Genomic DNA, 15,179 nt, shown 5'->3' with positions numbered 1-15,179 from the left:
TCGAAGAATGTAAAAACTACCGTGATGAATCTATCGATCGCAGAAGCTATAAATTTTAGGTAGATACCAAACGAGATTTTCTACTCTCAATGAATCTAATAATAGTCGTGTTTCCAAGTTTCAATCAGACTCGTAAAGAAAATAATTAAAGAATGTAAAAAGTGCCATGATAAATCTATCGACCGAAAAAATAATAAGAGGAGACGAACGAGGAAAAACGATGCATGTATAATTGCTATACCACGCAATATCGTTTAGGTTCTTCTCCCCTTCGACTAACTCCGTAATAGGTGTGAGCACTAAAGGGGTCGACGTCCCTTTCGTAAACAGATCGCTTACGCTCAAGGACGTTAGTATGTATAGTACGCATTGTACGCGCATATGATTACCCTTTGCAGTCAACTGTTCTAATATTCCTATAAACACCATTGCAGATTATCAATTGATTTTAGAGTAACTCGAATGAAACGATGCGATCATCGCAACGAATTATGAATGATAACTTATGAAACGTAGCAGGTAACGTATTAATTATTTTTTTAATATTCCGTAAAAATTTTATTTTGCGAAACGAGGGAGAAGGGAAGAGACATTTTACGATGCGCTTCCTCGAGTAACATCCAATTACATCAAATATTGCGGCAAAATAATAATCCATTAAAATCTATATCGATTTTCCGCTTTATACACCTTATGAACGACAAAGATTGTTACAGTAAACTCGTCTTGTAAAAAGTGTTAATGACCGATATTGTTCCATTATTCAATGGTCGTCCCAACAGCGAGGCCTTACCTCTCCATGTAACGGTTGTCTGTATCTAAAGAATAAGTTCCATCACCACGTACCAATTACTCTAGTGTGCGATGATCACGACTGATTAATATCCTGAATTGTTTACGCGGTGGTAATAAGTTCTTTTGCAATTTCTACTCGTCGTTTGAACGCCAAACGTCAGTGCAAATACTGCTAGCAATAATTTTGCTTCAGTCAAATGGAACATTCTGGAACAGTCAAATTACATCAACACCTCCATCGGTCTCTTCGTAGAGATGACAGTGTACGTTACGAACATTTTTCGTACTTCATATTCATCCCGAAACGAAGACGTAGTATCATTAAGGGTGCTTTACACAAGCAAAATAATACCAGGTTTGTCAATGGCTACGTAATTTTGGCACAGGGAACCATGATCTCTTAATGAATGTTTGTGTAACCGGTTCCCTGGTCAGTTTCGTACATAAAACCCACGTGAATATGCTGCACCGTTGGTGCAGCATATTTTTAAATTATCCGTTCAAATACTAAGTATGTTTATTGTATTTGCTCCCCGAAAGAACTGCTACTCTCTTAAAAGCCTTTACGATGGAAGAAACTACGCTCACATAAATCTGATTTGTAACCTTCCTTCGCTTCGTATTCGCTGACATTCTGGTGTACATTCTAAAGTATATTATATATATTTGAAGCTTATAGAAACAAAGTAAGAGTATCCTGTATAAAGTTGCAAAGTATCGCACTTGGAACTTAACTAGCCGGAATCTATATATCGATTCGTAAACTGGCAGCAAATTTCTTCGATAATGTTGTTCCCTCGTGAAAACAAAGTTCTCAACAATGTTACTTCTCTCTATCTACCCTGGACAGGATGATCGTAAACTACCGAGAAACGGGATGAACAGGAGCCAGAAACCGATTCGCGATTTTTCATCTTCGTTACCTGATACCACCTTTTCCTGCGGCAAGTGGAGCACGTATACACTTATTCGCCGGTGCTGCCCTCTACAGTTTCCTTTCATTGGCCCCTTATCTCCGACCGATGGTGAATCACCGCGGCCAACACCGATGCCCAGAGAAAGAGACAGTCGGAAGAAGGAGAGAGGTCCATGGTGATGCTTAGCACGTGTGTGTGGTGGACATGAAATAACCGAGGTAGAACGCGAGGGACAGAGTAGGGAGAAACTGGAGTCGGAGGGGAAGCGTTATGCAGAGAAAGAGAAGGGGAGTAGGAGAAAGAACCATGGACATGGTGTTGACCGGGCTTTGAACCCTGATCCCACTGGAGTACTACGCCGTAGTACGGCCTCCCTCCAGATTGTTTCGTCCACTCTTCTCGGTTTACCACACTATCAACCCTGCTTCGTCTCCACCCTTTCTTTCATACTCCGCCAACAACAACCTTACCATTTTTCGATACTTTCTGTCCCTGGACAGTTTCGTACTCGACGAAAATCTAACCTAAAAGACATAAAGAAGCTACGAAAAGGTTCTAGGTGACCTTGATGTGCCTTTCGCGGATCACTGAAAATGTTTACAAACAGTATACCAACCAGTCTTAGATGTCTATCGTCGGAATTAACGGTAAACGTGTACGAACGTTTCATTGAGGAAATATACACGATGCGAAGCACGATGCAATTAACCTTCATCCGTGTTAATAATTAGGACGTCTCGAAGGATTGGAAGAGCGATTATAGGGGATAAAAAGTTGGATAAAAAAAAAATGGTCTGTTAGGAAGAGACCAAACACAGAAGCAGAAGGCACGAAGCACAGACGCCGCGTGTACCTTACAAAGAGGCACAAGCGAGCTCCTCGTCTTGCGCATCCTCGAAGACTTCGAATCACAGGCAACTACCGCTTTGTCCTTACTTGAAGAGGCGGACGGTAGGGGATGGGATGATGTTCACCGATGGTGGGGCAAGAAAGATGAGCAGGGTAGGAAGGCAGGGAAGGTGGAGGACCGTTGCACTGACCGGGCTTTGAACCCACTATGTGGTAAACAACAGGTACGTTGCACCCGTGGCGCAATTTGTAAGAGGCGAATTCAAAGAAGGCTCTTCTTCAGGAAGTAGCCGTCCGAAAATAATGTCAAAGACTACTTCGAGTAACGGCCACCGTTCCTAATACTGCGTTCTATTTTTTTTCTTCTCTGCTAAATCATAGAAATTTCATTGCTTTCGAAATGAGTAGTAATGCAAGATCGTGAAAGAGGAATACGGGTCATCACAAGAAGCAAAGTCAACGGTAACGTTCGTTAAGATACGAAGGAACCTCGTTGACGTTGAAGCAATCTACATATAGTTTCATAGAAGAACTTTGATATCGTTTCCCGTTTTTGAACGCGCTTCTAAAATCCTCTAACAAGGAAGTGGACTATCGTTTCTAATCGGAGGCAAATGGTATCAGGATGGCACAGCGTTGTCGGCTTCCGGTTTGTGAGGCAGCTGGAACTTCACGATCGAATCTAGACGCCTCTTTCGTAAAAAGGCGTAACATTTTTCCGTATTCGTGTAACGATTACGACCATCTTAGTTTATATTAATCTTACAACATATTTTTCTACAATATAAGTCTCACTTATGTTTATGTTACGTTATATACTTGTTTGAAAATTAACACAAATTTAATTGATACTACAAAGTCTAGAGGATTAAAAAATTTTAGTTCCAAAATGTCCATATACATATCTTCAGAGAGTAGTAACAATAAAAATCGATGTAGATCTACATTATATCGGTATAACTTATACGATTTTCTCTTATATCTCAAATAATATTTAAATGCATCACTTTGAATCTTCGGTCAAGAAGAAATCAACGCCAGTTTAGATAATTTTATGTAAATTTATATCAGTATTTGTTGTGAATCGATATCTCTGTCAATAGGCCTAGTTACCGACATTTTCAGTTCCTACTTCGACCACTATCTGTCGCTACTGTCGCCAAATTCCAAAAGAATATTTCTATTTATTACAATATCCTTTAAAATTTAGAACGCATGATGCTCATACCTCTGTTACATTTTCCAAATTATTCAATTGTTACTCGACAAAATTACATTTATGTTATTATTCTAACAATAACAATTAATAAAATATTTATGTATGTTATGTACAAAGATAATTAAAAATATTCAAATTGCCTTTTGTCGAGTGTGTGATAAAGACAAAGTTATCGCTATTTGCAGGAACGTTGTCTGTCATTGCGTACATAAATTCTCACGGTAGTGAGTCGATAACAAAATCGAGGTCACTTCCGGCTTTCATCCCCAAGACCTCCTTAAGTACGAAACGTAATTGTGTAAAAATTAAACGATCAATATTCTTCATGCAGTTAACTATCTTTTTAGTTACATATAGGTATAATGACTGTCTATATATTAACAAAAAATAAACGTAAGTATTAATATACGTATGTATATCTAAAATACTTTGTCACAATTTTATAATGTGCTACTTTTTTTGCAATTCTTGCATCAAACGATAATGTATGCAACGCAAGCAACGTTATAATATCAAAAAGTAACAGGAACGTTTAAAAAACGTATAAACACCAATGTATTCTACTATGTATGTTTTGTAGAAAATATTGTACCAATTAATTATTATTCTAATAACACGTGTTCGTGCTCTTTTTTTTTACAGAAACTCATATTGGAATTTGGGGAATTCTTTAGACAGTAGTGGACGGGTCTACGAACAGGGCACTCTCATTCAAGAATGAACGTCGAAATGTGAGCGTATCGTCTAAAAATACTGTTGGTGGGCCGAGGTGCGCCTAGCAACAGAGATTGCATAGAAGCATAACTATAGTGAACGTGCGTGTTTATACGCCGAGGCACAACGAGGACATGAGTTACGGAAAAAGGAGCCTGACAAATAAAACTTCTTCGTTTCTATAAAACAATTTTTAAAATTTTAACAAATAACTGGTTCGTATCGAATTGAACTTGCTATTCGTTGTATATTTAACAATTATTCCATTATACTTAAAACTGTATATGTAGTACGTTCATATAGAAAAAGTTTTCGTATCGATGTTTAGTATTTAAATCGAATTGAAAATGTAGAAAATAAATAACATATCATATTTAACTAGTGTGAAAAAAAAACTTGTACAGTATGATGTATAAAAAGATGTATGATAAAAGACAGGACATATTTTTATGCGTCTTCTCGAGGCACGAGACGAGTGTATATACAGATAAACATTCAAAAGAGCAGATTACAGAAAAATACGCGCACTGTATTTTAAAGAATAGTCGTTTTAGTCCAAAATAACCATATAGTTCTTTATATGTATAAAAAAAACAATAAAAAATACTTTTTAAAAATTTGCCTTTCCACGTTGTTTACAGAAATTGAAGACATACGTAGATTTGGATCTATTATTGAAATTTTCAATGTTTCATTGATTGGTTGTATCTACCCAAGGAAAAAGTGTGATTCACTAAAGAAATTCTTGCATAATCCTCTGACCTCGATTTTGTATTCGCGCGACGATCCAATAACTCAAATTGAAATTAAACGCGTTGCTCCGGCCAACGTTCGATGCATTATTTTCATCTGACATATAATGAGAAACGTGATTATGAAATCGCGTCAACAACCATAGATTCGTATGACAATTGAACAATTATGAAAATACATATCGTGTATGCATTTTGTATTTAAAATGAGCCAACTTTGTATCAACATCCTTCGTTCGATGTTAATTTACTTGCAAATTTGACCATACGAGGCGATCGTTGTTTGTATTTCGTGTTCATAACCATCAATTTAAAATTAATATAGCAAATTATTTTTCTTTTTTAATTCGATGTAAATCAACTTTCTTTCGATCAAGATTTATATCTTTTGTAGTATTTAAGAACAAATGATTGCGATAATTATGTAAACATTTAATATACTTGTTATTATATATTTTTAATTAATACATTCTATTCGTCCTTCAAAATGTTTCGCTTTAAAACGAAAAAAAAAAAAAAAATAAAATCAAATTGTCACTTACCAAAGCCAAATACATGCAGGTCCAGCAGCACCTGTTTCGACTATTCTGCTGCATACAACTTCCGCCGTTGCACCTGCACCTGTCTCAATTTTTTCACTACGAATAAATTTTCAATGCTCCTGATTCAGCGTAGGGAGATTGTATAGAAGATTCTGATTGTGGATTCAGGAGATTCTAGGAAGCGTATTCTGCTGTAACAAGGAAATGATACACGTGAAAAAGGATGCCAAGGAGTCAAACTAATTACTATGAAGAGTATGAAAAGGTGTTTGATTGGTGTGGGTAAGGGAGAGACAAGGCATTATTATATCGAAAACTGAACTTCACTTTTCCTTCTACCACCACGTGTAAGTCAGATAAAGTACAATTTAACCCAACAATCTACGAATGACATACATGTAACACAGGTTTGGATGCCAGGCGTGTAAAGAAAAGATACCAAGCATTTTTAGATAAATCTTTTTTTAATAAACATAGGCATTCACTTATGAAGGTTAGTTTTTTAGACTCTCTTACGATTATGGTTTATATAATATGTTGTCGTTACAGATAGAATTCTTACGCGAATACCAACTGGATATGAGGCACTGGGTATTTCTGCTCACCCTTTTTATTTTGACATTCACCCACACAAACAAACATCGTGCACACGTGCTCAAACATATGCAACCTTTCATACTCTTTCTATTGGGACTTTTACGTCACGTTTGAAACGCACATATACATCTATGCTTATTACAAATAAGAAGTACACGCTAAGTTATGTTTACTGAGATCATACTAATACATCACAGGGTTACATAGGCATAAGATTCTCTTTTACTATTTTTTTTCGTTTCTTTCCCGACGGCAGACTACCTTCTTCCTTATGTCGCGATCCTTTTAGATCTAACGAGATTCTATAGTCGTTCCACGCGTCTTATTCACGCTAGGTAGGAAAAAAAAAAAAGAAGAGAAAAGCTAAGATCAAATTTGTCCCCATTATGCACAGTCTGCCGTCGAACATCGTTTTGTTTCGATAATTCGTCATAATTTCACCTGCTTATCCGTATGAGTAGTCAACGAATTGGAAGTTTTGTCGAGGAGGAATAAAATTTAAACGTGCTCCGTACAAAACTGTTACTTCAATTTGATTTCTTATCGCGATGCTCTCATAGTACGAGTATCGTAGCCATGAAAGCGCTATTGAAACATCGAATACACAGTAACCGGTATGAAAAACGACCATTAGAATTCCACAACGAATCAGTTCTACCACTCATAGCGCACTTCGCGAGTGAACTACGAAAAAAATAGCTTGTAACCACCAGTCGTATTTTTGAATTATAATCTCAAAGTGGGAAAAGAGTGAACGGAAAAAGTGTGCACCGGGAATAGGAGGATACGATTCAAGGGGCATACTTCACAGGATGGCGTTAACAAAATTATCATAAACAAAAAGAAAAAAAAGAACTTGTAATAAACAGCTACCATTATAAAATCAATGTACCATTTAAGATATACAATTACATTTACATTAATATTATGTTTTGTGTAAATTCATTCACGACGAAGAAAGTAACGAAGGAAAGTTTTGGTTTGTTCCAAAATCTGTAAACAGTATGTACGTCAAACACCTCGTACTTTCGTTAACACGGTAAAAAACGATTCGAATACAAGTTGCATCCTTGCATAATTTCAAGAACCGTTTAAAGACCTCCAGAAGCTACGATTTGTATTTGTACTCGTGAAATATTTCCAAATAAACCTACGCATTCTCTTAGGTGTAAGCTGCGCAAAATTTCAGACTACTACTACCATCTCGAAGAAACAACAAATGGTGTACGATTTCTATATAGGCTACGGAGAACTTTCAACGGCTTTGATCACGCTACACCACCAATACCTAAAGTCTGATCGTAAAACATTAAAAATGCGAGTAAATTCTTCGTGATGATTTGTACAAAAAGATGAACGAAGATAGTAATGTAAAGAATTCATTTAAAAAGCCAGACGAAGATTGCGTCTTATATTTATAGAACAGCTATAAATTTGATTGTTATAGTCCATGAAATACGTAAGTAACACAATTTGATCAATGGTTTCTTTCTCATTTGTAGAAAATATATTAAAAAAGATTACAATCTTCACGAAGCTTTAGATTTTTAAATATACTCTAACACTTAACGGGATTCATGGTGATGAAGTGAATAGGAAAAATGAGAATGGGGAAGCCAAATGTGATAAGGGTTCCTTCTTCGAAGGTATAAGGTAAGAAAAAAGTCGCGGGGGTGATTTGGCATCGGCTGTACTTTCTTAAAATTGTACAGGAGATCAATGCTTAAACATGGGTAACCAACTACAATCTAAATCATATCTTTCTCCCCGTTAATTGTCCTCCAGATTGGTCTCTTTTCGGCTACAAAAATATGATTGCGTTCCTTTTGTATTTTCAAATGTGTAAAAATCATGATCGAAATTTCGTCTCTTATATTTTTGTACGTTATACGTAAAAGAAATCTAATGTCGTATGATTTCGCGACCGTTTCAAGGACACAGTCAAAACTGTCGCGAAATTCGTCCGATAGATCCAGCTTCGTTATTATTTATACGTAGATATGTATGTTCAAACATCTGTGGGTCCTCATTGAATGAAACAGTCAATGAAAACTCACAGAGTGTTGATCGAAACAGTCTCCGATTTTCAAAAATTAGCAGATCAGGATCAAGTAGTCTTTCTTGCGTAAATTTTAATAGAAACGCAATTCACTTTTACTTAATACCTATTTTTAACATGTACATATCAAGGTATTTATATATTTTTTGTCTGCTTACACTTACATCAAAATGTACCTATGTGTGCGACGACCTCGTCACTAACTTACTTTCGCTTCATATCAGAATTAAACGGACAATATATTACATTAATTAATTTCATGAAAAATTAACGTACTCACACACACTTTCTCTCTCTTCCTCTCTCTCTCTCTCTCTCTCTCTTTCTTTCTATCGTTGTATATATTCTAATCTGTGTAGCCTAATGCAAAAGAACAAAACGACACGAATGAGATATAAAAAAAGAAGAAAAAAGGAAAAAAAGGAGAGATAGCAACAACCATGGAATATCGTTCTTCTTGTATTCGTACTTCTAATTAATGTCGTTGTTGCTACTATTTTGTAAATTTCCGTGGCATGTCTACGAAAGTATACGCAATGAAACAAACGGCACTACTCCATTTCTTTTTCTCCCACCGTTTTCGCCTATATTCATGGCGGATAAATCTACGTGAATGGCACAGCCAACGGACCTCGCGCCTCCTGCCAGAGCTTCTGCCTTTCTCGTTCCTCCTGGCAGTGATGCTTCGTGTTTCCGGTCCCACTCGCGCTCCAAGGAGATGGAAGAAGACAGCGAGGCTGAAGGAGGAAGCTGGAAGGCTTTTAGCTGCGTATCTGACCCGCGTTGCGAGCGATCTTCTCCGGCGGCTCTATCATGCTCTTCGCGCTACCGTTTAGGCTACGTTTACGACTCTTCATGAAGTCTGGAAACACACAACAAACCAAACATGTATACATACGTATACCACATGTATGACACGATTTATTTTCAGTTTCGTTAATATTGTACATCAACGATACTGATAACAGATGTTCCTGATATGTGATCAATGATGAAAACAATAACAAGTGTACGCACAAACACATACACACACACACGCGTACTTCTGAATCGATGCGTACAGTTGAGAAAGAAAGGAATTAACCAAAAAGCATTTAAATCGGAATGCTTATAATCGCATGCAATATAAAATTTGATCTCGTGCACGATCTAGCTAGACCAATGCACGTACGTCAAATCGCATTCCCGATAACCTTACGAATACAGTACCGACTCACATGCTTATTAATTATATCGGCGACTGATAAGATACGAGCAAATCATCGTAATATTCGTTAAAGTGTTAAAGCATGCCGATACGGCTCAACACAGCGGGACAAAGAGAGATAAAAGCGAGCAAAGAATTTCGAATAAGATACATGCAATTTCATTTCTTCCATATACGCTTTGTTTGCGAACTTCTCGTGAGTCATGATATAGGAAGCTTGCAGAAAAACACAGTCTGCGCTAGGTTGATACTCGTAATCGTGAGTCATATCACATTGCTTTCAGCACGTACCAAACACAAAACCTCTGCCTGCCCTTTCTCCAACCAACATTTGGCGAATTTCCACGAGAAAATTCAATACATCTGTTCGATTTCCCTGACTAACCCTCTGCATCTAAATCCAAACACATTGCCACGCGACACAAATTAAGAACATTTCAGGGACATCTGTGATGCAGTCTACCTACCCCCCTTCCGATCGTTACGTTATGAATCGAGCACATAAAAATTAATAACTTCCAATGTGACACGTTAAACGTTATTATTACGAAACATTCTTATGCCTTAAATATCCCTGAAACTTCGATATTTTCTTATCCAATATTTCTCTCTCCCTTTTGCTACATACATCTAAAAATCTCAAATTTATTTTACGTACATTATACGTGTTATTGAACGTTGCAAAAGTAGCTTCGTTCGATATCTACGAGCAAAATCGTTACGTGCAATTTAAATAGCTCGAACTGCACTCCGCACATGCGGGTTGCAATCGTCGTGCCGACTAATCCTGATTTTAAATACCGTTCGACCCTCGTAGAGTAGTACCATCCAGAGGGTTGTTTGTCAGAGATGCACGATTGTGAGCACAGCTGATACCCCCATGCGCGTAACACGCAGGAGGTATCGCTCGCAGAACGGAACGCGCGTGCGAACAAAAGCTGATGACGGAGGGGTGTGCGGAAGAGAATGGAACGGGGGTGCGCGTTTCTATCAACCCCATATGGACTGCACAGCTGACCGCGTGCGGCTCATTAATAATGTACGTTAGGAAAATCATTTTTGCGCCCCCATCGTACTCACGATCCCAGAACGAACTCGCGTACGTTACGAAAACACACGCTCCGTCTCTCCCGTATATTTGAAAAACAGACAGAGAGTTCGCTCATCGCAAAAAGGATCCTATCGGGAGATCAAAACGCGTCCGGTGTATCGATCCTGTTAATCGAATGGCGAGCGTATCGTACGATATTATCGTCAACTAATAACGGTCACGCGCAGCACGCGACCATATTCAGTCTAGTCTCCGAATCAGCACGATACAGGTAAATCCAATTACACGCAACTCAGTGCTGCAATTACTATTTGTCTGTCTCGAGTACATGAGATTATACTTTGGACATTGAAAAAAAAAAGGAAAAAAAAGAAAAGAAAAAAGAGAGGAAAAAAGAAGAATCGTCACGAACAAAATATGGACACAATTTCACGAAGATTCCATCGATTTTACTATGTCTGGAGATAATGTTTTTTGGGATAATACCATCAGATGGGCAATTGCAAGATTCGCGAAAGGAACTCTCGGGGTATAAACAAAAGTGCGTGCGATGCTGCGGCGCAAAATGTGTTTACACGCGTGTAGATGCATGCGTGCGGGACATATGACGAGTCACGTCCAGAAATAGTCGCGTCGCGTGGGTGGTGTGCACGCCTGAATAATAAATAGGCGAAAAAAGGGGAACTAGACCGTGAGGTACGGGTCCAAACAAGATGGCCGTATGCAACATACAAACGCAACGCGGAAAATCATGTGCGACGGGAGATGTCGAACCAGACGGCGCAGCGTCCATTTAATTTTTTTTTTTTCCCAATGAAGAAAACAGACGATGTCTCGAGTAACCAGATGGCATTACTTGTGTCTCGTTGTCTAGACAATCGGTAGAGAAATTACGAATAATATTTATCGTTATGTCATCCTTGTTTACGTGCGCGTACGACGAATTATCAAGCGATAACTATCCGGGAGAAAAAAATGTGGTGAATTTTAATTGATCTTATCAATAACTATGAAAGTCCAATTCTTTTATCTATCTTTCAATCTGCAGGTATAATTTCGCTGTTCACTAGTTAAATAAGCAATCACGTTGAACTTTATCATCGATTGACTATAAACTGACACGATGCAGTATCTTTTGCAACGATCGGAGAAAATCATTAGGAACAATTTCTTTCTAAGAAAAAAGCGCGTACTCGTTCGATCAGTGACTGGATACAATTCATTTCCTAGATCAAGTGTTTCCGTAATTACGTAAATTACGATGACCTTTCGGCCGACGAATTAGATTGACCTAGGATAAGCTACTTCTCGCATAAATAATGCCAGCAAATTAACTTCGATAACATGCGTCGATTAAACAGAATAATTCAGGAAACCTCATGTCCCCGAGTATGTAATTACGTAACTTCTCGCGAACAGATTGGCGCGTGGTAAAACGGTGCGGAGAACACTGTTTTTTAACGAGTGCAACGATAATCTTAAAAGTATTTTACTTTTTGTTCGCTCGTGTTGAGTATGTAATTTATGACACAAAAATTTAGAGAAACAAAAAGAACAAAAAGAATGAAGTAAAAGGTGAAAAATTAGTATTTTGCACGACAATGCAACGTTTAATTTATCTTAGACTTCTAGCCTATGTATGCAAATAATTAAGAGTTATCGATATCATTGCACGTAACTATTCAACTCCAAAACATGCTATTCATTCACTAAAGAAAGAGTTAATCTCCCCCAATAGGGTTGCATTAAAAAATAAGCGAAAGAGTTCTTATAATACAGAACATAGTAACCTGCATGACGCTCTATCTCTAATGGCATCGTAAGAGTGGTAAGCGCACAGCGCACGTGCTTGTGCACGTTGCCATCCTACTCCACATCGTACACAATACAAGTGATGAGATTAAAAAAATTTAAGTTATCACTTACCGGTTATGGAGGACTGTTTTCTCGTTGTGGAGGTTGATAAAACAGGGGTAGTGGGTTCAGCGATGTATATTTTCTTGTCCGAATCGAAGTCGAACAAATCGTTGGTGGTGATTTCGCCGATCTGTGGTACTCTTGGCTCCTGTGGTGGCGTCCTCTCCGATTTCGATAAAATCGGAGTTACCGGAGACGAAGAATCTTTACGGAGGAATCTTGTGGTGGGCGAGGAATCTCGTAGTTTCCGAGGCGTACTAGGTGCGTGTTTCCTTAAGTAGGGCATACCTCGTAGGGCATAAGGTTCAGGCACCACATCCTGTGGTGTAACTAGCTCCCACTCGTACCTCGAATTAGCTTTTGGTATCTCCAAGTGAAAGTCAAAGCCCCATCTTTCGGCATCGAGTATGGATTGAGCGCGAAGCTCCCTTTCCGCCAATGCACGAGCTGCGGCATGATCCACGGGTCCGAATAAGTCCCTTCGAACACGGGCAAGGGCTGCTCTGTTCGGCACCGTTCGTCCTCCACCCAAATTCCTGCTCATTTCCGTCATCATCACCGGATTCAACACTCGAGCGCTCATATTTCGTTAGTCTTTCACGCCGGCAACGTTGCCGTTCTCCCTCGCAGTTACCAATAACCAAGCGTTTTCACGAATAAACAGCTTCCGTTTCTCTTCACGCAGTCACTACTTTTCTCACTCCCTGTCTCCTTCCGTCCTTCTCTCTTTCAGCGTCACTGTTTTCGATTCGCGATTCGCCACTACTGAATCTACACAACACGATCGATTTCAATAGACGCGCGGCGCTGCTTTAGAAGTCGACCTTTTCTGCATTGATTTTTACGCGTTACATACATACGTCCCATTTACGGAGATGATTCTTCTTCCAGGAATTGTTCACAGTACGTTGAAATACTCGCGGCTCACGAAGATGTGGCAACGTTGTCGTGGCGCGACACACCGAATTTCGAATAATGGCCGTGCTCAGCGTCGCCTCGCGACTATGGTGATCGTTGAGTGGCTCGTGGGTGCACCCAACACTTTCTGACGTTGATTTTTTCACGGGGCACATCCGCGAATTCGAAGTTAGATTTAAAAACTGAGTGTATCATCAACAAGGCGAAGGGTGTACGACGAAACTAGAAAGTTTGGCAACACGGTAAACACAGTATTGCGTATCACGATGAAAGAGCGAGAGGCAAGATAGGAAAACAGTAACAACTATCTCATATTTCATCAGAGATGGGTATACAACTCCACAGTCGGAACAACCGAAATAGATGTCAGCAATCGAACACGTTTCCAAGTTTTTTTCTTCTCTTCTCACAGATCTGTCGCTATAGCCCGCGGGAAGAACAAACCGGCAACGTTGCTCGCACTTGCGCGTGAGCATCCAAGAGACGGCGAACGTGTTTCGACGTATTCCCGCGAAGGTTATTACCACGTTACTGTTGAAATTAAAAACTGATCGTGCATGGGCCTCCTGAGTTCACAATTATCACGTCTGTGTAATGTGAAGCACATAAATATATTACACAATATTTCTCGCTCGGCAAAAGAATATTTAGCGTAAAACGTTATTGCACACGGCCCGAAAGCACCAATATGCTGTTCGCCGACGCGGTGGGGAGCCACTGAATCGACTCTGATACTGCATAAACTCTAAATGAAAACAGTACCGCGCTTCCCGCCAAATACACGACTGTCAAGGCACGCGCGTGGTTCCAAGTTCGGCGGAAGGTCGTATACGATTGCGCAGTTATGTTGACGCTGACGAGGTACGTGCGTGTTCTGTAATGCACGGAGTTACGCGAAGACACGTTCCACACGTGTAAAGCGCTCTCTAGCGACTGAAGCATGCGCCTCTCAATGCAAGTAACCAAGCCTCTAAATACATCGGCTGTTTTCGGCTACCTTCGGTTCATTCGGTGTCACCCCTTTTTCCTCTCCGCGCGTCAGGGAGAAACGAAATAACCGCCATTTGCAGAATATAGTTCCTTCAACCTGAGCGCACAATTTCAAGCCTTTGAAAATACGTACGAGAAGGCTGTACAGTTATCGGCCCCTTCCACGGCAACATAAACGAGTAGAATGCTGATTGTAACCATCGGATGCGTCCCAGTATGCCAACCTCCATGGTAAATACCACCCAACTTTACTTTTCTGCATTCAGGGGGACTGTACTACCGAGAAGGTTGGGATAAGTAATAGGTCACTGTTGTCTCCTTTACCACTCCCATTTTCACCACGCGCGACTGCGTTCAATGCACGATCGAATCTGTGTTTGATTCAAAGTAAAATACGATATCTTAAAAATTTGGAATTATAAAAAGCAATCTTTGAATTTCGGGTATAATGACTTCTTGCAAAGAATAGTTGCCGCGTTTAATCAACTTCAAGATAAAATTTTTCGATATATGTTTGATAAATTTATGATATACGTGTGTATGAGAAATGTACAAGTGATTGGAAGAAAAAAATGAAGCGCATTGTATGTTGACAAAGAAACGAAAAATAAACAAGTCCAGCTTTCAAAACAACGGCTGTAATCTTATCACG

General features: G+C 39.1%; 1 protein-coding gene across 1 annotated transcript; it reads right to left on the bottom strand.

The window, feature by feature from the left end:
• Positions 1-6,766: 6,766 nt before the first annotated feature.
• Positions 6,767-14,482, bottom strand: dap (cyclin-dependent kinase inhibitor dacapo). The gene is made up of 2 exons (XM_069114457.1): positions 12,629-14,482; positions 6,767-9,306 (listed from the first exon to the last, which is right to left on the bottom strand). The coding sequence occupies exons 1-2, from the start codon at positions 13,200-13,202 to the stop codon at positions 9,206-9,208; spliced, it is 675 nt and encodes a 224-aa protein (XP_068970558.1). The 5' UTR covers positions 13,203-14,482; the 3' UTR covers positions 6,767-9,205.
• Positions 14,483-15,179: the final 697 nt, after the last annotated feature.

This window comes from Bombus flavifrons, chromosome 6, assembly GCF_040668555.2.
Source record: "Bombus flavifrons isolate JBK064 chromosome 6, iyBomFlav1_principal, whole genome shotgun sequence".
Lineage (NCBI taxonomy): Eukaryota > Metazoa > Arthropoda > Insecta > Hymenoptera > Apidae > Bombus > Bombus flavifrons.
This window is presented reverse-complemented; position numbering and strand designations above follow the sequence as displayed.

What these genes read in the sequence shown, in the direction of transcription:
- dap (XM_069114457.1), bottom strand. Translation starts at nt 13,202, where the DNA reads ATGAGCGCTCGAGTGTTGAATCCGGTGATGATGACGGAAATGAGCAGG. An exon ending in AAAACAGTCCTCCATAACCG is followed by an intron (nt 9,307 to 12,628) that starts GTAAGTGATAAC and finishes GTGTGTTTCCAG; the next exon opens with ACTTCATGAAGAGTCGTAAA.